The sequence below is a fragment of the Syzygium oleosum genome, unplaced genomic scaffold (assembly GCF_021117445.2).
Source record: "Syzygium oleosum isolate NSW1041296 unplaced genomic scaffold, Sole_v2.1 Sole_v2.08, whole genome shotgun sequence".
In the NCBI taxonomy this organism is placed as follows: domain Eukaryota; kingdom Viridiplantae; phylum Streptophyta; class Magnoliopsida; order Myrtales; family Myrtaceae; genus Syzygium; species Syzygium oleosum.
The window spans coordinates 2,374,605-2,393,553 of record NW_026607492.1 but is presented as its reverse complement, the minus strand read 5'-3'; the positions used below and the strand labels follow the sequence as shown (position 1 = coordinate 2,393,553).

Sequence of the window (18,949 nt, the reverse complement as noted above, 5' to 3'; positions counted from 1 at the left end):
GCAATTGATTTCCGGAGCGGAATGATTACCATTCACACCCTAATTTTCATATGAGCAGAGGAGTATCTCGGGGGAGAGGGGGAGGTGAGAAATTAAGCGAAAACTGAATCCAGATTAGAACGTAATTAATTTTCTGATTTTCATAAAATAAATTAGAGACTGAGAAATTTGGTTTTGAGACATTGGATTTTTCTTGCCCTTTTTTTTTTATTATATCCGATTGTGTCTCTGTCTATTGGAGGAGACTTGAATTAAAGAACTAACATAAAAAAAAAAAAGAGGCTATCCAAAATAATATTTAATTTATTGGATAATGTAAATTGGCCAATGCTTTCAAGTCTTCTGATGTTTTTTTTATTCGTGGGTCGTGCATCAATCGATCGGAGGGAAACTTCTGAAGAGAGCGAAATCATCTGTTTTCACGATTCCATAGGTAATGAACTTTTACCAATTACAGATTACATTTATAAAAGTTAGTAAATTGAGAATTTCTAAGGACCATCCTATTTGTAAATCACAGTGTTGGCTATACAACCACTCACGCACGCACCGAAACACATCTTTTTTTCGCAGCACATTTTACTTATCGTGCCCCGTGAATCTTCGATAAACACGTCCATATTTGCGTCCGTATTTCCTAAAGACACGCCCGGCTCATGGGCGTGCCGTGCGCTAATTCATTCACGTTCGTATTTCTGAAGATACGGCTGATTCATGAAAGTGCCTTACACTAGTCTGATAGACGAATCTCTTGTATGAAAACTGAATAATTGTTTTTTTTAACGTCGAACTCGTATAAATTGCGAGAGATTATCATAACAACAAAGCTTTTAAGCCAAGAAGTCAAACGTTTGCAAAACCTACTAATTGATTTTTTTCTTCTTTGAAATGTGAAATCAACATGTCCGAAATTATTCATTTATCCCAAAAATCCCAAACGAGATATCATCTTATCCATAGCGAGAGGATTCCTCTGTCTCTCTCTCTCTCGCAGCATCTCGGCTTTGGAATATCTTCTTCCTCCCCAGAACCGTCCCAGAAGCGCCTTATCTTCATCGGCTTCTACTCCTCATCTCCTGTAGTAATTCCGTCTCTCCCGTTTCCTTCTGCAACACACCCATTTTTCCATGTCTTGGTAGCACCTCGAAAGCTCCTTCCTTTTTGCCCGGTCTCCCATGGCAGCCATCGTGTCCTGCCACTGCTACCACTCTTGCTCCTCCCTCATCGCCTCGAGGCGGGTCGGCGCAAGAATACCCACGAACTGTTTCGGCCGTTTGAGTGCGCGGAGCAGCAATGTCGCGCCGGTCAGGCAGTTTGTTGTGCCCCGGTGTTCTTCAAGTCCGAGCGAGCGTGGCCAGTGGCAACCTCATCAGAGCAGAGAGGTGGGTTCGATGAAAGATTGTATCTTTTGGAAGTTTTGAATTTCAAAGAGTAGTCTTTGTTGGGACGGACGTTCGACGTTTACCACCAGGTAAGTGTGGCATTTTGACCTCCAATCTGTCTGCTGGCACCGGTTGGGTTGTGGTACAATGTCGGTACTTAGATTGGGTCGTGTTCATGTTATTGGGAGAAGCACTGGTCCGAAAGGAATAATTGCTGGCTATAATCTAGTTGCTTCAGAGGAAGGTCTCATATTCGTTTAATTTCTGCAACTCCCTTTGAGAATCTAATGTCTTGTGTTGGCGTCACTAAAGAAAAGTTTTGAATTTTTGGAGCAGGAAGGGAGATCATTTTCTTTGAGAGAATGTGCGATATCTATTGCTTTGGCGGTTGGATTGGTGACGGGAGTGCCTTCGTTGGATATGTCTACGGGCGATGCTTATGCAGCTAGTCCTGCTTTGCCTGATCTTTCTGTCCTAATATCTGGCCCACCGATTAAAGACCCCGAGGCTTTGCTGAGAAATGCTCTTCCCATTAATAATAAGGCCATAAGGGAAGTTCAGAAGCCGCTCGAGGACATCACGGATAGTCTCAAGGTTGCGGGACTCAAGGCACTCGACTCCGTGGAGAGAGTAAGAAACCAAAGCAAGACTTCATTTTGATTTTACTTGGCAGTTTGCAAAGATTCTTTTGTGTTGTTCCATTCTTAGTAGTAGGAGACCTTGAAACGAAGATAATGGATTCCGTATCTTTCTATGAAAAATATAGAATCTGAGGCAAGCATCTCGAGCGCTCAAGCAAGGTAGAAATTTGATTGTATCTGGCTTGGCTGAGTCAAAGAAGGACAACGGAGTGGAGTTGCTTGACAAGCTGGAAGCTGGAATGGATGAGCTCCAACAAATTGTGGAGGATAGAAATAGAGATGCTGTAGCAGGAAAACAGAGGGAACTGCTTAGCTATGTTGGAGGGTGAGTTTAAACAATACACCATCCTTCACACCATCACGTTTTTTTCTTTTTGGGCAAAATTGAGTTATTAGTTGATGAGATGCTGCAGAAGATTGATCTACTTCAGTAGTCCGCCCTAGAAGAAGAAATTCTTAGACTTTGCGCAGCTTGTGTGCACAGTTAGTTCACCAGATAAAAATTTCAATCTTGCTAATCTGAAAGGATGATGAACCTGCTAATGATTTTTAATGGCGGCGTACTTCATGCATAGCTGTCGAGTCTCTGCTTTTTCTTCTATTGTATTTTTGAATAGGCACTCATGGGCCTTAGTATATCTAGTATTTACCCAATAAAGCAAAAGAATGCCAATGTTGCTATGTTAGCTTGAAAGGTGGAAGGATCATGTAAAATTAATCCCCTCAAGAGGTAAATCCTTCTCATAGATACCCTTGTCATTGACTGCAGCTGAGATCTTCCTGGGGCATTGGGTTTCTGCAGTGTTGAAGAGGATATGGTGGATGGCTTCCCTTATGAAGTTCCTGAAGAATACAAGAATATGCCTCTCTTGAAAGGTAGGGCTGCTGTGGATATGAAGGTCAAGGTCAAGGACAATCCCAACCTGGAGGAGTGTGTGTTTCGAATAGTCTTAGACGGTTACAATGCACCTGTGACCGCTGGGAATTTTGTGGATTTGGTAGAAAGGCACTTCTACGACGGCATGGAAATCCAGAGAGGTAAACTATAGCCTTCCAATCTTCTATCTAATCTTTCATCAAACGGGGGTAAAACAAAGCCTTTTGGAACTACTGTTGAACACGCTGGTTTCTTATTCAACTTAGATGGATATGGTCACAAGAAAAAATTTATTATTCTCATTGTTGCTTAAATCCCAATTAACTTCATGCTTCAAATATTGGACGACACAATATGTTCAGGAGAACTGCGCTACCCTTGAGTCTAGCTTAAGATCTAGCAGCAGCAAATATGTTAGTTAGGATAATTGACAATCTGTAGCTAGGAGACGTATCAATTTCCCTTGGATTATCTGTTCTTATAGAGGCTGATGGAAGGCTTTTCTTTTCCTCCAGCCGATGGATTTGTTGTTCAAACAGGTGATCCCGAAGGTCCTGCTGAGGGTTTTATTGATCCTAGCACAGAGAAACCCCGGACGATACCTTTGGAGATCATGGTGGATGGGGAGAAAGCGCCGGTATATGGAGCAACTCTTGAAGTGAGTCTCTCTCTCTCTGCGAAAAATTCATAGCAAAAGGAATGAGAGTAGGGGCTTGGATTTTTTTCCCCATGTGAATCTTATTGATTAATTGGCAGTAGAAATATTGATTCACTTGAGAATAAAGGAATGTAAAACTTGTTGTAGTGAGCAAAAGAATGACCTCACATTCCTTTTGCATGATGAAACCTCCGTTGCAGTACAGTGTAATGTAAACAGTGAGTGGTTGTCCCACTGCATATTACTCAGTGAACTGTCGCTCAATTTGAAGTAATTGATGAGATGAAGTTTGTCTAGATGTACAACTGTTGTAACTCGATGCTTTTCATCTTACAGGAGCTTGGCCTCTACAAGGCTCAAACAAAGCTTCCTTTTAATGCATTTGGGACAATGGCCATGGCCAGAGATGTAAGATTTACTAGCTCTACATGGCTTCGCTCTACGTTTCTGTTATACGCTCATTCTGATAAGTCCGATGGATTTCAGAAAATTTATTCTGTGTATTTTCTCACTTGACAGGAGTTTGAGAACGATTCCGCTTCAAGTCAGATATTTTGGCTGCTAAAGGAAAGTGAGCTGACCCCTAGTAACGCGAATATATTGGATGGGCGGTACGCTGTTTTTGGTTATGTGACAGAAAATCAGGATTTCTTAGCAGATCTTAAGGTTGGTGATGTCATAGAATCGGTGCAAGTCGTTTCAGGCCTGGATAATCTGGCAAATCCCAGCTACAAGATTGCTGGCTAAGATTCTTCCTTTTCTCTTCTTTTTCCCATATCGTCTGTTCGGACACTTCACATGTGAGCTTGTATGACTTCAACATGTAGTTGTTTAAGGCTAATGTTCTTTGTCTGATTCTTGTCATTTATGAGAGATAATGTGTTATCCACATTGAGAATGTATTCTTTTTTGGGATTGCATCAATACCAAATTCAGATCTATTAGTGAAAGATGACATGGGTCACGATCTTAGTGGAAGACGGAATGTAGAAATTGCTGGATGAAATTGGCAAGCTTTCTTCTTCTCACTGCTGAATACGATTGGCTCATAGAACTCCGGTTGCAGCACGGTTGCAATGAAATTCCTCATATTCTGACATACTCCGGACAGACTTATTCTTCTTAGAAGTCTCACAATATTCTTCTTTTGAAATCTTGTGAGATCGTCGAGATTGACTTGATCTAATAAAACAAGTTGTGACAATCTTGTTCAGCTTTTCATTCCCCATCTCTTTTCGGTATTTCCATGGTCGACCTTTCCATGGTCGGGCTTCTTTATCTGTACTAAACCTGACTCAAGAGTCTCGGACCTTTGGTTGTGGACATGATATGATGTTCAACAGCAAGTTGTGTCGCATCTTGAACCCATGAGCCACAAGTTGAAGTTGGCATATCCTAGTAAATATCAGAATGCATGACACCCAAAGGTTGTTGGGTCAATAAATGTTTTCTTTATTGCCCATAACAATATTTACTGTCAGTTTCCTCCTCCAATGGAAAGTGACAGTGAGGAAGAGCAGATCAAGCTTTACAGGATCCATCACAAAGAAAAACATAGGACTCTTGACTTACTTAAACAAAATTAACCAAAGAAGAAAAAGAAAGAGAAACATAAGAACTTGATATCTAAGCCTCCAACCAAATGCCCTCAGCCCATGCACTCCACCCTCTTTAATTGTATTACATACAGATCAATTCCAGATGTTCTTCTCAGATCCTCCACTGTCCCTTAACTAGACATGGCTGCACCCACCATTCAAGGACCTCGGTATCCGCGGAAACAGAAGCAACCCTGTGGCTGATCGAGAGGGATCATACCTCCTCCTTTCGAGGTGTCGATAGCCTCCAACATGGCTACCACCTCATCCATTTTGGGTCTCTTGTCAGGATTCGCATCCCAGCAGCGTTTCATGACATTCGCAAGCGAGCTCGGACAACATCGGGGGATCTCTGGCCTCAAATTCTGTTGATCCATGAAAAAGCTTAAGAGTTCTCATCTTTGGATCTAATGCTACATTTGTCCAAATCAGCAGAAGAAAATCAAGTAGATCAAATTTCTTACAAGAGTTGGTGTCTTAAGAAACTGCAGGTGAAATATTTTAATGGGTCCAGAAATTAGGGGTTTCTGTCCAAATTTTCCATTCTTAAAACCATGGCTATTCAATCCCTCTTCTGATTCGTAATAGCAGTGTCAATTTCTCTGTAACACAAAGTGCAAGCTTATAGCAAGCACAAAAGGCAGGTATCTGTACCTGTCTAATCTATCAAGTAAAATTGCATAGCACTGACCTGACGGACAACAGCTGACGTCACTTCGGAGAAGCTGAGATCAGGGTATGGCATATCACAACAGTATATTTCCCACAAGCAAATACCGAAGCTATATACATCACACTTTCGGTTATAAGGGTTACCATTGAGGACCTGCGAAGTAAAAAGTCACAAATTATGGATTAGACATGAATGCTTTATAAGAGTTGGACAAAGCAAACAAGACACAAACTGCTAGCTATAGCTAACATTAGTTGACTAATAATTAGACGCTCAATGCGCATCTATCAACTATAGTAGCACTAGGCTTGTAGCAGTAGTTCGTATCCCAAGTTTAGTTCTTTCTTTTTCCCTCCCACCAGAAAAGTAGATGACAAATATTTGCCACAATCGTGTGCTGGCTTGAAAATCTAACCAGAAGATCCAGGATTATGGAAACTCGACCAAAAAAAGTGCAACCAGAGAAACAGAAGAAAAAAAGGAAGAAACCGCTGAGGATTCTGATGTGGTTAGCTATGGTTCCATTTATACAAGTGAACCACCATCCCAAGAACAGGTCAAATCAAGGTACGGAGACGAGAGCCTTCAGGTCTGTAGAAACTAATGCATATACTACCAATTAAAAGTTCCTTCCAAAGCATTCAAACACAAGTTATCATACTGAGAGAGAGAGATACCTCTGGAGCCATGTAACCAAGAGTTCCCGTCTCACCAGTCATGTCATGAGGATTGGAAGCCTCAACCCGAGCAACTCCAAAATCCGCTATTTTAACAGTGCGCGTCTTGTCCAATAGCATGTTTTCAGTCTTAACGTCTCTGTGCACAATTTTCTTGGAGTGCAGATAGCTCAACCTATAAAAGCAATTGAATGAAACCAAAAGAGTTTAACAATATACAAAACTTCATACAAATTGGATTCACTTAAAAAGTTGAACTTCAAAGATCTGATCCAAAAGATAAAAGAGCACAAGATCTCAACCCTCGTGCAAGATCAAGAGCCAGTTGGATGACTACTTTGAAAGCCAGTTTCCTCCTTCGGTTCTTGATGAGATAAGATTTTAGAGCACCGCCAGGGCAATACTCCACAACCACACAGCAAATGTTACTTGGCATGCCAATATGACCATGCTCAGTTTGTATATGTAAATCTGATGTGCCCATGGTCGCCCCTATGAACTGCCAAAGGGAAATGAATGAGAAAAAACAACGTTGAGTACATGTTTTGTCGGACATCTTCAAAGCGTTCAAAGATTGACATATTTCCTTTATTATGTAGGTCTCAGCAACTATTCATCAACATATGCTGTCCACCAAATAAACTTAAGCAAGATTTGACGAATCTCATTTTGGAAGAGCAAAATTCTTCAAGAGGTGAAATCAAGAAGAGGGATGTCAAACTTAAGTAAGATATGATGAATCTCATTTTGGAAAAGCAAAATTCTTCGACAGTTAAAATAACGAAGAGGAGGGATGTCATAACATGATCACAGTTCAAGTGGATTGCATCCCTAATAGCACTCAAGTATGGTCAAATGACTGGGTCGACTCAACTCAGCTCATGCGGGATGCTCTCACAACATAACCATGAGCTCCCAACATAACATGTCAGCTATACCAAAGTGATGAATGCTAAATAGGAGCTTGAAGACCTATATTTCCACCATGTATGCTACCACTGTCATCAAGACCCCAAATTGCAGCAAACAATGTGAGTTTATTATGGGTTCACACAATTATCCTGTGAGAGATATGAATCTAAACCTAACACTAGCTTGTCACAACCCATCTTGAAAGCATGTGGACCGTACTTCAAAAGGAATATTAACATGTAGTATATCAGGGGCAGGTCACTGCTAATCAGTATCTGGGTTAGACTTCTGAGCAAAGTAAAAAAAACCGGGGCACACATCCATCAGTAGTTCATGAAGGATTCAATTATTGAGAAGAGTCACAGCATGATTTATCTTTACAATTTGCACTCCACTATCATGAGATTTGTGGTTCCTCTCAACTGAGAAATAAAGGAAAAGAACAGATCCAATGCACCGCCTCGTGTACAAAAATAGTGACAGTTGTCCTAGAGCCGGTTATCCAGGGAAGGGGATAGAAAGAATGACCCAAACACTACCTTAGTCACATTTGGATGCTCCAGCTTGTGCCAAACAGCAACTTCTTGTGTAAATGCCGCTCTAAGGGAAGCTATTTCAGCCTCTGATCTGTGTCCCTCTTCCCCCACGTCAAGAAGTTTGACTAGGCATAAAGAAAAAGAGTAAAGGTCACTCATGTATTGTGAAGTCAGCATAATTGCAGAGCAAGTTATTTAATCGGACATGCATCATCTGAATTATAGGCGCAGTGCAGAAAGAAGCTCAGTATCCAGAGTTAAGCAACAACATTGATGTTATGGTTCTCGTTTATAGTGGCTTTGGAATAATCCCAGATCTTGTTACAACTTACAAGCTAGTCCATAGTTTCTGAGTGACGATTAATTGATAAGCAGATATCATTAGCCGTGCAAAAAAATCTAAATTTTATAGAACACCCATACTCCTATTATGTATTCAAGCTGGAGATTAGGTGTAATCGCTTGCATCAGTTTCACTGATGTGAAAGGAGCGATGGTGTTGTAAGGTTTGATAAGGGCAGTCAAATTTGCATTTGGGAGCAAAACACGGTAACAATATTGGTTATGTCACCTTAACTTTTTAGATCGTTTTTTCTATCCAAGGAGTGAAGCGACGAGACATCAGTGACAATCTGAACACGTTAATGTGGGGGAAAAGAAGTGGCAAAATAACGCAATTAATGCACCCAACTGCCTAACTCAAGAAATCTCGTGAGTCACGGATAATAAAGTTAACCGATACAAACCACTCATATATAATTTTGCAACAAAATTCAGGAGAAAAAGTAAAGATCTTTTCCCTGCGATTTTTCTCAATGAACTGCAGAAAAATGAAGCTTGGAGCTGCTAGATTAAGCACACGAAAGTCTGGAAACCTAAAGGATGATTGAAATCTCTCAGTCACAGCACACTCCAAGGTCTCAAAAACCATCTCATCTCATCACTCCTAAGAGAATGTTCATTTCTTGAAGTTTAAAATAATGAGCTAAAACTTGCACTCTGAGCACTAATCAGAGAGTCAACGAAAATGAACAACCCCATATCATCTTAGCCAAGAGAAAAATCTTAAATCTCCATAATGGGAATTAAACAGTAATGGGTGTTCTTTTTTGAAAGAAAGGAACCATTTTTCCGAAAGAGAAGCTCAAAACCAGCCAAAGAGCCCCATATACAAAGAAAGGAAGGAAGGAATGTTTTGTATACCAGCGACGTCTTGGCCTTCGTAAATGCCACGATGAACAGTGCCGAAAGTGCCGCGAGCGATGACGCTCTTGATTACGAGCTTGGACGGGTCAATCTCCCACTCCTGTCTGGTCGCGGCGCGACTACCGCCGCTGCCGTTCGCGGGCCTCGTCGCCAACGCATCGTTTTCTTGCTTGCCGTCGCTGTTGGTGCTGTTGGTATCGGCGTTCTTGTTCTTCTCCGTTGTCCATGCTCTGCTCAGATGCCTCTGGAGTTGCTCGTCCAGGCTCTTCAGATCTATCTGATCTGCTCTCACGTACCCTCCTCCGCTCTCTCCCTTCTCCTTCATCTTCGCCCCTCCGCAACCCTTCTCTCTCCCTCTCTGGTAATGTCGAAGAGGAGAGAGAGAGCAGAGTTTTAATGCAGGTGGGTGTGTGGGGAGTGTAACGCTTGCGCGTGCCTCTCTCGCTGTGTTGGTGTGTGTGCAAGTGTTTTGCGTACTGCTGATACTGCAACAGATTGTTGATGATGATGATGATGATGGTTATTACTATAATTATGAGGATGAAGATTGGGTTTTGCAAGTACTCCCTCCCTTTTACTCCTGCTGCTGCAGCTACATCTGCAACACAGGCGCGCGCGCACACTCTTTCTCTTATTATCTCTCTCTATCTTCTCCATCTCTATCATCCATGTGGGCACATGGATTTTGCCTGAACACGACGTGTGTTTCTGACCCACCTCTCCCCCTCTCCCCCTCTCTCTCTCTCTCTCTCTCTCTCTCTCTCTCTCTCTCGTGCTTCTTGTTAGCTTGCGAGAGGATCACGGTCAATGTACCTTTTCATATTTTTTCTCAAACTGTTCATATATTTTGTTCTGTAGGAGAAGCCAATCCCTTTCAAGCATGGGGGTGTGTCCTTTCCTGCCGTCGATGGTACCGGCAACCGTTGAAAGCAGGGGGGGTTGCGAAAGGTCGTTGGATTTATTACCCCTTTTTCATAAAGCGAAAATGGTAAACAAAAGTTAATATAGAAAGTTTCGCATATTTGCTAAATGTACGATTCGAGCTATATTAGTCTTAAGCATGACCTCGAGAGGTTTCATCTCGGTGATCGTTCGGATCTTGAGATCACCGGAATGTAAAACAGCTAGATAGTATTCACTCTCTCGGGAAAAGATAAATATATAGGAAGAATTGGAGATACGAGTTATGTGGACATCGACACATTAAAATAAAGAACGCATCCGTGAAATCCGTCCCGTAGGATGAAGACAGGTCATGGAATCACCGTAGCTGACAAATTACGAACCAAGGTTGTCCCACCCTCGGAAGTAAGTCTCGTGTCACTCGACAATCACTACCGCTGATATTGAATATTTTTTTACTTCATTTACCAACATCGGTACGCCAAATCAGTACACTAAATGATGTGGCTTACTGCGAATGGATACGTAATCTAGATTTAGTAGACATATCATGTATCTTTAAATTGTTGGAGATAGGTTTAGTGGCTTCACGCAATGCTCGGTACTAGTTACTGTTTTTTTTTCTGGGAAAATAGTTACCAGTACGTTGAAACTCTCACTAGACAAGCGAGAGAGCTACTACTTTTTCTTTATAAGCAAACCCTTTTTTTTCTCATTTTGAAAAGATACTTATGGCGTCAAAAAAGATTTTTAGATTGAAAAATTACGGCCTAATTCCAAAAAAAAAACACAAACTTTAGATCGAGGGACAATTCTGGCCCGAACTTTTTTTGTCCCGTAAAAAAGCACCAACTGTAGGTCAAGTGACAATTCTGGCCCAAACTCTTTTTCGTCTCGTAAAACAGCACCAACTTTCACTTAAATCTCAAATCTGGCTCCTATTGACTTAGAACCATTGATTATCTAACTTGACTAGTCCACCTTAACAATAAATTCATGTGGCTAGCTAACTGGATTTAAAGCACTATACATTGTTTTATTCTCTGAGCGACAACTTAAAGAATAATGGTGAAACTGTTCGTCTCCTTTAATTCTCCGATAAGTCAAAAATATCTCCAGATTGAATCTCTCCGGCGAAACTATAAACCATCGACCGTGCCATGGACGAGATCCACCAAGCTCACCACCATAACTTTTTTTCTCAAACAAGGGTGACTTCAGATAGAAAGTCAACGGGGGGCAGATTTAGGATCAGGGTGAAAATTGGTGATTTTTTATGAGACAAAAAAAGTTGGGGCCAGAATTGTCTCTTGACCTAAAGTTCGTACTTTTTTTATGAGATAAAAAAAAGTTCAGACCAAAATTGCCACTGAACCTAAAATTTGTGCTTTTTTTTTTATAATTAACCCGAAAAATTACTGTGGTGTAAACAATTACATACCTTCCAAACATGAAAAGTAACATTCATCATGACTACTGGATATATGGAATGTGAAGTATCAGAAGTGAGTGGAGTCTTCACGCCTCACAGTAAATTTCATTGGAAACAGATCCAACGCATGTATTTCCTGAACGATGGTCTCATCACGTCGTCGATCCAGGCTCCATGTGGCAAGACATGCTACTATTTAGGTGGGTCTATGCTGGCCCTTCTCTCTCTCTCTCTCACAGTGATCACAAAATCTTGGAAAAGCTATGTAGGGTTTGGATCTTGTCCAGTAATGTCTTCGAGAGCAAATGAGGAGGATGAGCACAACATGTGAACTGCACTATCTTCGGCAGTTTATGCAGCTCGGTATGAAAAACCCCCATTATATTGGACTCGCATCTTTCGAGACTTTCAACGGTGCCGTTATGAAGTATCATGCAACTCAGTATGAAATGGAATCATATAGGAAATATATTTTGTCTCACGACTTGACGTGGTAACCAAGTTTGAAGCGTTCGTAAAACCACAAAGAATTGCACGATATGGTTTTCTACTACAGAAAATCTCGTTATGCCGACGTTGGTTTTGGTGGGACTGAAAGCAAAAGGAGAATATCATGAGTTTGGAAACCCTAAATTTGCAAGTGAGCTCAACTGGGGAAGAGCCAACTCCTGGACACGAACTTTTGTTTATGCGATGGCTAATGATTTTCCAACCATTTTTCAATGCATGAAACCCGACCGAATCATGCTTGCCACAACTCATGGCCGAGCCATCATCAGAAGCTTCAACCTCATAATTCAATTTCAAAAAGAGAAATTGGAGTGAATAATAGAACCGGGGGTATTCTATAGGACATAGTATTCTACTAATGTAAGTTCTGCGTGCATGATATGTTTTCCTGGTGATATTGCTCTAGCATGTCTTCAATCTTATGGTGAATACATTCACAGTCCAAACGAAAATACGAGCCAACCTTAGAGAACCAGTCCAATTTGCAAAAGTCGACAAGCCAGTTCACATGTAACCGGCGTTGCTTCCATAAACAATCAAAACAAGTGTACATGTAATAATTATTTCGCCAACCCTAGAGACAATAGAAAATTCGGGTTTTTAATTTAGTATGAATTGTGTTTGTTTGCGGAAAAAACTATTTTTCCGGAAAACATTTTCCGCATTTTCCTTGGTGTTCAATTTAGTCCGGAAAATGTTTTCCATTGGCCTAAACTTTTCCTTCCCCGGCCCCCAAATCCTTCATGTGGATTTTGAGGAAAATGATTTCCGCTTTTCACACTTTAATAAGAGGAAATCATTTTCCAAATTTTTCTTTTTTTTTTTTCAAATTGTCTCTCCCTGGGAGGGAAAATGTTTTCGGACGCGGAGAGGAGTTGATCGGCGAGGGCGAGCCTCGCCTTGGTCGTCGGGCGAGGCTTGAGCCCTCGCCGGAGGCCGCTGCGAGGGCGAGCCTCGCCAGTGGCCGGCGAGGTCGAGCTCGCTGGCCTCTGGCCTCCGGCCGGTCGCCAGACCAGCGACCGGCCAGAGGAAGGAGGGAGAGACCAAAAAAAATGGAAAAGAAAAAAATAAAAGGAAATATTCAAAAATTATTAAAATATTATTAAAGTTGTCACGCCGGCGCGGTGACCAGCCGCGCCTAGGCAGGGTCCACGTCGGCAAAATCTTGTCAAAATTGACCGGGGACTAAATTGGCAAGACAAAAACAAAAGGTTTAGGACCGAATTGGCACCAATTTAAAAGGTTTAGGACTCAATTGACACCAAAAAAGGTTTAGGACTAAATTGGCACCAACGCAAAAGGTTTAGGATCGAATTGGCACCAAAAAAGGTTTAGAACTAAATTGGCACTAATGCAAAAGGTTTAGGACTTTTTTGGCACTTTTCCATGAATTCTTGCGGGCCAAACTTGTGAAAAGCAATTTCATGGCATCCAAATCAGCCGCACCGCCATCCATCCGTTGCTCTAGTTTTTGTGTGTTGAGGGATCAAATAATACCAAAAAGGGCTCATCTCATCTTCTGGATTCGACCCCACAATAGACAGATGATTTTATTTCTTTTCAATGAGGCGGTGGCAAAGAGTCTCAAATGCTTGGCTTTGCTAATTTGGGGATGTTCCTTGATTCGATTGCATTGGTAATTGCACAAGTACAATACGACAGGAAGGTGCAAGAACTCTAGCAACAAGAAAAGAGAAAAAGAGATGGTATCATTTGGGGAAGGTTGGAGCTGGGAAAATCAAAGAAACAATAGGGATAAATCCACCTTTCAATTCGGGCAATGAATGTGGAAGCTTTATTCCCTCTCTATCTTAATCGGTAGTGCTTGATTTAATTTATGATCCGCACTAAATTGAGGGCAAGAAAGGTGAAGAGCCATATGCAATGACCAAAATGGAGCAAATCGGATGGTGTCAAGAGCACCCTTTTGCTCAAAATTTAAGAAACAACCAGAACAGATGCTCCAACAAATGGTGTTCTTTCCTTAGAAGATGGGGGTGCTATCTTCATCAATATGCAATATGTAGATTGGCCTTAATCCACACAAGACACAGATGACCAACTAGGGTTGCTGCTCAAAACCGGTGCCGATGCATGTGAAGGAAAAGCCTGCACTTTTTGACTTGAAATGAGGCATCAAAAGAAGAGCGGGTCACGGGACAGTGAATCTCCCCCTAAGCCTAGTGTTCTAGTGTGTGGTCGTATCGCCATGGCATTACATGGAAAGAGACCCCACGAGCTATCCATGTGAACTGATCCGGTTAAGCTGGGAAAACCAAAGATATGTGCAAGACCGGAGAAAAGAAGACGGCATTGTGAAACAAAGGTCACGGGAAGGTAGATCATTCCAGTTCGAAATTGTTGCAACTTGCTTGCATGAAGCCAGAACCGCTAGTAATTGCCGGCCGACCATACGGCGGTGATCTCGTCCTTGAGCCTTGTATTGTACACCACCGCCCATCGCATCACGGGAGTTGGCCGTACCTCCGGCCTACAATTCTTGCAAAATAATAGTTCCTCCGCATGATAATCATGATGTGAGATTGCAAGCTTACACCAACAAAAATTTGAATCCCCACCTCATTAGCAATTGAATGACTGGAGAGCTAACAGTTAACAAGAAGAAGTGGAGGAGGATTAAGTCATTGAGCCTCGCGTAAACAAAACATGTATGTATGAATCTTCGGAAGGGGCTGGTCTTGGCTTAGGTCCAATCGAACTGGGCTAGAGATTTAAAGCAAAAAGCCCTTATCCAGCCCATCCAAAACAGTCTATAGGCCCATTTGTTTTGGGCAGGCCCATGGGCCGGTCTGGCATCAAATATATCCTAAAAAACAAATAGACCGTAAGCTAACTTACGAGTACTACGTAGTTCGTATATTGTATAGACCCATTTGGTAGGGAAGGCGACCGGCGGTAGCGATCCCTCTAATCTTACAAATTGCTTTTTTGGACGACTAACCGATATTTTATGAGCCCGCATTCTACTTCTTGGGATAAATTGAGGTCATGAGTTGGGCAGCTATATGGTCCACGTAACACTGGGCTCACCCAAATGCATTAAGAAAAGGGCTAATGTAGGCAAGTGCTCTTTTATTTATTTATTTAGGAAATGACATAAATGGTCAATGATTGACCCAAATGTATAATGTCGTCCCTGAACTTTTAATTTGTTCAATGTGATCCTTTTATTTGCTCAAACGACAAATCAGACGTTATTTGATGACATAGATTATTATATGCCGAGTTGGATTTTTAAAAATGATGAACCAAGATGTCCATCTTTTATCCATCTACTTTCGAAAAGGGAAAAAAATATCAGGGTGTTAACATGTCCATAATTATTTTGATAACGTGAATTATTATATCTTGACTTGAGATTAATATCTTATCTAGATAATCCACATGTAACTCTTTTTTTCATTGTGCACCGTTTAAACTTGATGAATTAGAAGCAACATCGGTAGATTCTGTTAACTTGAATTAATGGAAGGAGGATTTTGAACATTTTCTTATATATGGCCATGTTTGGTTCGGCTTTCTGGATGGGTTTTCAACCTCCAAAGCCCCTTGGGATAATGTTAGGGCATCTGACAAGCTTTCCCAAAGGGTTTTCAAGTGAAAGCTAGCATTGGGAAGGTTGAAAGCCCAAAGCTGATAAGGACCAGCTTTGGGCTTTCAACATTTGAGCAAATGCTACTAATTTTTTTCTTCCAAAACTATCATCGCTAATTCTTTAATTTTCGATTTTGCCCCTCATTGTTACTATTCATCTTCTTTGCGCGAGGACGGCCGGTTAAAACTAACGAGGCCAGATCGAGACGGCGAGAGGTTGGTAGGGGGTCGACTAGGTCGCATGACCCCCGCGATGGAGACCAGGCTGCCACCGTCTAGCGTTGCGCAACCCTAGCCAGGGGTCGTACGACCTTAGGCGATGCCCACCGGTGCCAGATTTGGCTCGTCGGTGGCTATAGCCCTTCCCCGGCTTCGGCGAAGGGTTTGTTTTTTTTAAATAAAAAAAAAAACTCAAAAGCCCCTTGCCAAAAAAAAATGTGCCAAACACTATATGTAATTTTTACAAAGGATTTTTTACCAAATGCAATTTGCATTTCCCAATGAACTTTAAGTTAAAGGTATTTGCATTTCCCCAGGGCCCACTTGCAAAACCGAATTAAACGCACCCATATTCTAGGGACTAGATTAAACATTTAATAATAGTTCAACGATCGGATTGAACGAATTAAAAATTCAGGGACGGACATTACACATTGGATCAAATTTCAATGGCTTTTCCCTTTTTCTTTCGTCATTTACACAGTCTAGCCCGCCCAGTTCATACGGGTCCGACCCGAAGGCCCGGACCGACCCGCTTCTTGATCCACCAATATCCTGCATATTAATCCCACCGGCACGCATACATAAACGAGAGGCCAGTATCACACCGCTCAACGAGATTTTAACTTCCACTGCGCTCAGCAATGGTGGCCGTGACATCCACGGCCGCTCTCTCCCATTACAACGCATTCCTCTGCAAACCCATCTCGCCATCGCTCCTCTTCCTCCGCCGTATCCGCGCGAGCCCGCGAGGCCCGAGCGGGGCCAGAGCGGTTGGCCCACATGGGGTCCCGCCGATCAAGTCCTACATGGAGGGCCAGAGCTCCCTCGCCGGCTTCGCCAACAAGGTCATCGGTTCTTTGCCCGTCGTCGGGCTCGTGGCGAGGATCTTCAGCGACGAAGGCGGGGTCGGCGGGGACATCATCGATTTCGCGGAGTTCAGGAGGCGGGTCGGGAAGAAGTCCGCCGTTAGCGATTCCCGTGCTTTCTACGAGTTTCAAGATCGTCGCGGCCGGGTAAGCTGGATTATGTTCCTCTTGGAGTTTGGTGGCTTATTCTTTAGCTCGCAGTGTTGTTGTTTTCCGGGGTTAGGATGTAGCGGGTAACCGTTTGAATCGATGATGATTCGGCTGTGTATGTAATGTGTATGGATTGAGATATTATGTGCTGAGTGCAATGTTTCGAAATGAAAGCTAACTAGGTTTTCGTTGAACACGCGCATATGTTTTTCGGAGTCTTTTACTGGTAATAGAATGTCATGCTGGTTTTGTAGATGTGCTGTTGAGATATCATCAGGCTACAACACGTGCATGCAGCTCATTATATGGAAATTTCAGTTGTTGGACTAACTCTTTGAAGAATTGTTGTATCTTAACATGCTCATGAACGGGTGAAGGCTATCATGTGAAAGTTGGTAGAGTGATGGAAGTCTGAAACGTTAAAGTTGCGAACTTGATTCAGGTGGGTTATTGAAAGTGTGAATAGTCTTACCTGTGAACAAGGTAGAAAGCAAAGGGAATGTGACTAATGAGTAACTGATTACATTACTTCCCCATGCTGACACGGTCTTAAAGTTGTGCTCATAGTTGGACTTTTGGTGTTCTTTCTGTTTGTGTCATGGTATTTCATAATAGTTGGGTATGATGGTATTGAGCCTAAGCTGGGGCTTGTTGGGTAGGCAGGGGATCCCTTGTATGTTCTGCTTTGCTGTTGGTTAGCAGCTGTCGGAGCTGGTCTTCTCAAATCTGAGGATATTTTAGGAGGTGTAGCCAGGCTGCGGCTTTCAAATGATATCGAATTTGAAGAACAGAACTTCATCGCCTTGATGAATGAGGCGAGAGAGGTGGGTTTTCTCAATTAGATCATTTCTTTATGAGACTGCTGTCAGCTGTTGGATTATGGTTCTACATCCTAAAAGAGCAGATGCACTGATAAAGAAAAAGCACACCTTGTTTAATTTGGTGGGAAATAAAATTTACTTCTTTTGACTGTTGGCACAGATTGGAGATATGGTGAAGATTTCATTCTTGGCATGATTACTGCCATTGTTGTCGTTCTAGTAAATCATACCATGTACTTGAAACTGTGCTAACCGATCACTATAGCTATTGCTCCATTGAATCACATTCTAGTTCTCTTCTCTGTTAACTTTCTGCAGCCAAGACAGTATTGAGTGAGCTGAAATTGTTTGAATCTTTCCATTCGTTCACAGTCTTTTACTGGAATTTATAGTGAAGGATTTCTGTTTGTCTGACCACTTTTTTTTGGTCGTGTTTGTCTGACCACTTGAGGTACTACATGTGCTTTGGTGCTCCAACTGTCTTATTGTTTGTTCTTTCTGTTGACATATTTGATACGAGGAGGCTTGGTGTTTCACCTTTCTCTGGGCTTCTTTTGTTTTGATTATGCACGTCATTGCTTATAAGTTTATTCATTCTGCAGAGAAGAGCAAAGTTAAACGCGTCAACCCCAAGCATTCCCATGGAGGTTCGCGTGGAGAAGGCGCTGGAGGCGATTTATGTCTGTTGCTTCGGTAAGGATCCTATTGAGGAGGAAGATGAGCAACTCCTGCAAACCATGCTCGCTGTCGTTTTCCCGTTGGTCAAGCAGTCTCAGATACAGACGATGATCAGTGACTTGGCTAAAAAGGTAGCTGAAGGAGGCAATGAAGTTACATTTCTGGAGGCGAAGCCCTTACCTAAAGAGGCCGCAGAGCTCCAAATGAAGGACCTCCAGTTTCTCAGACAAAACAGCGACACTTGAGAATGCGATGTGCTGCTGAGCAGACATGGAGAGGATTGTGATTTGGAGTCTTTGATGCGTTGCAATTAGTGACTACGTGTTGTCACAGGAAGAAACCGGCGATGTCTATCTGTTCGATGTTCACTCATCAATCGAGGCAAACTGAAGTGTGCATAGGAGAGCGAAATCTTGATTAGAGTTTGTTCCTTATCGCCTTTTCTTCTCCTTGTCACTCTGAGTGCTTGTAGATTAAAGTTAAAGGAAAACTAGGGGCGAGGCACCCTTCATGTTACTGATTAACCATAACATCCTCATACGGTAGCTGTTGCGACACCTCTAGTCAACGTGTCTTGTTGCGCGCATGCATA

The 18,949-nt window shown here is 42.2% G+C and overlaps 3 protein-coding genes across 4 annotated transcripts; 2 read left to right on the top strand and 1 right to left on the bottom strand.

The window, feature by feature from the left end:
- The first annotated feature begins 952 nt into the window (after positions 1 to 952).
- Positions 953 to 4,508, top strand: LOC115688308 (peptidyl-prolyl cis-trans isomerase CYP38, chloroplastic). Its single transcript, XM_030614105.2, has 7 exons — positions 953 to 1,382; positions 1,719 to 2,012; positions 2,149 to 2,348; positions 2,826 to 3,061; positions 3,416 to 3,558; positions 3,895 to 3,966; positions 4,078 to 4,508. Exons 1-7 carry the CDS (start codon positions 1,176 to 1,178, stop codon positions 4,303 to 4,305), a joined length of 1,380 nt encoding a protein of 459 aa, XP_030469965.1. The 5' UTR covers positions 953 to 1,175; the 3' UTR covers positions 4,306 to 4,508.
- Positions 4,509 to 4,986: 478 nt separating this feature from the next.
- Positions 4,987 to 9,871, bottom strand: LOC115688310 (serine/threonine-protein kinase STY13). Its single transcript, XM_030614107.2, has 6 exons — positions 9,158 to 9,871; positions 7,958 to 8,079; positions 6,809 to 7,005; positions 6,507 to 6,681; positions 5,848 to 5,982; positions 4,987 to 5,521 (listed from the first exon to the last, which is right to left on the bottom strand). The coding sequence occupies exons 1-6, from the start codon at positions 9,483 to 9,485 to the stop codon at positions 5,315 to 5,317; spliced, it is 1,164 nt and encodes a 387-aa protein (XP_030469967.1). The 5' UTR covers positions 9,486 to 9,871; the 3' UTR covers positions 4,987 to 5,314.
- A 6,560-nt stretch (positions 9,872 to 16,431) lies between these two features.
- LOC115688311 (photosystem I assembly factor PSA3, chloroplastic) lies at positions 16,432 to 18,914 on the top strand. 2 transcript variants are annotated; one of them, XM_030614108.2, is made up of 3 exons: positions 16,432 to 16,855; positions 17,518 to 17,682; positions 18,282 to 18,914. In XM_030614108.2, the coding sequence occupies exons 1-3, from the start codon at positions 16,484 to 16,486 to the stop codon at positions 18,600 to 18,602; spliced, it is 858 nt and encodes a 285-aa protein (XP_030469968.2). In that variant the 5' UTR covers positions 16,432 to 16,483; the 3' UTR covers positions 18,603 to 18,914. The 2 variants fall into 2 exon arrangements, with proteins under 2 accessions (XP_030469968.2, XP_056170130.1); XM_056314155.1 differs by lacking the exon at positions 17,518 to 17,682.
- Positions 18,915 to 18,949: the final 35 nt, after the last annotated feature.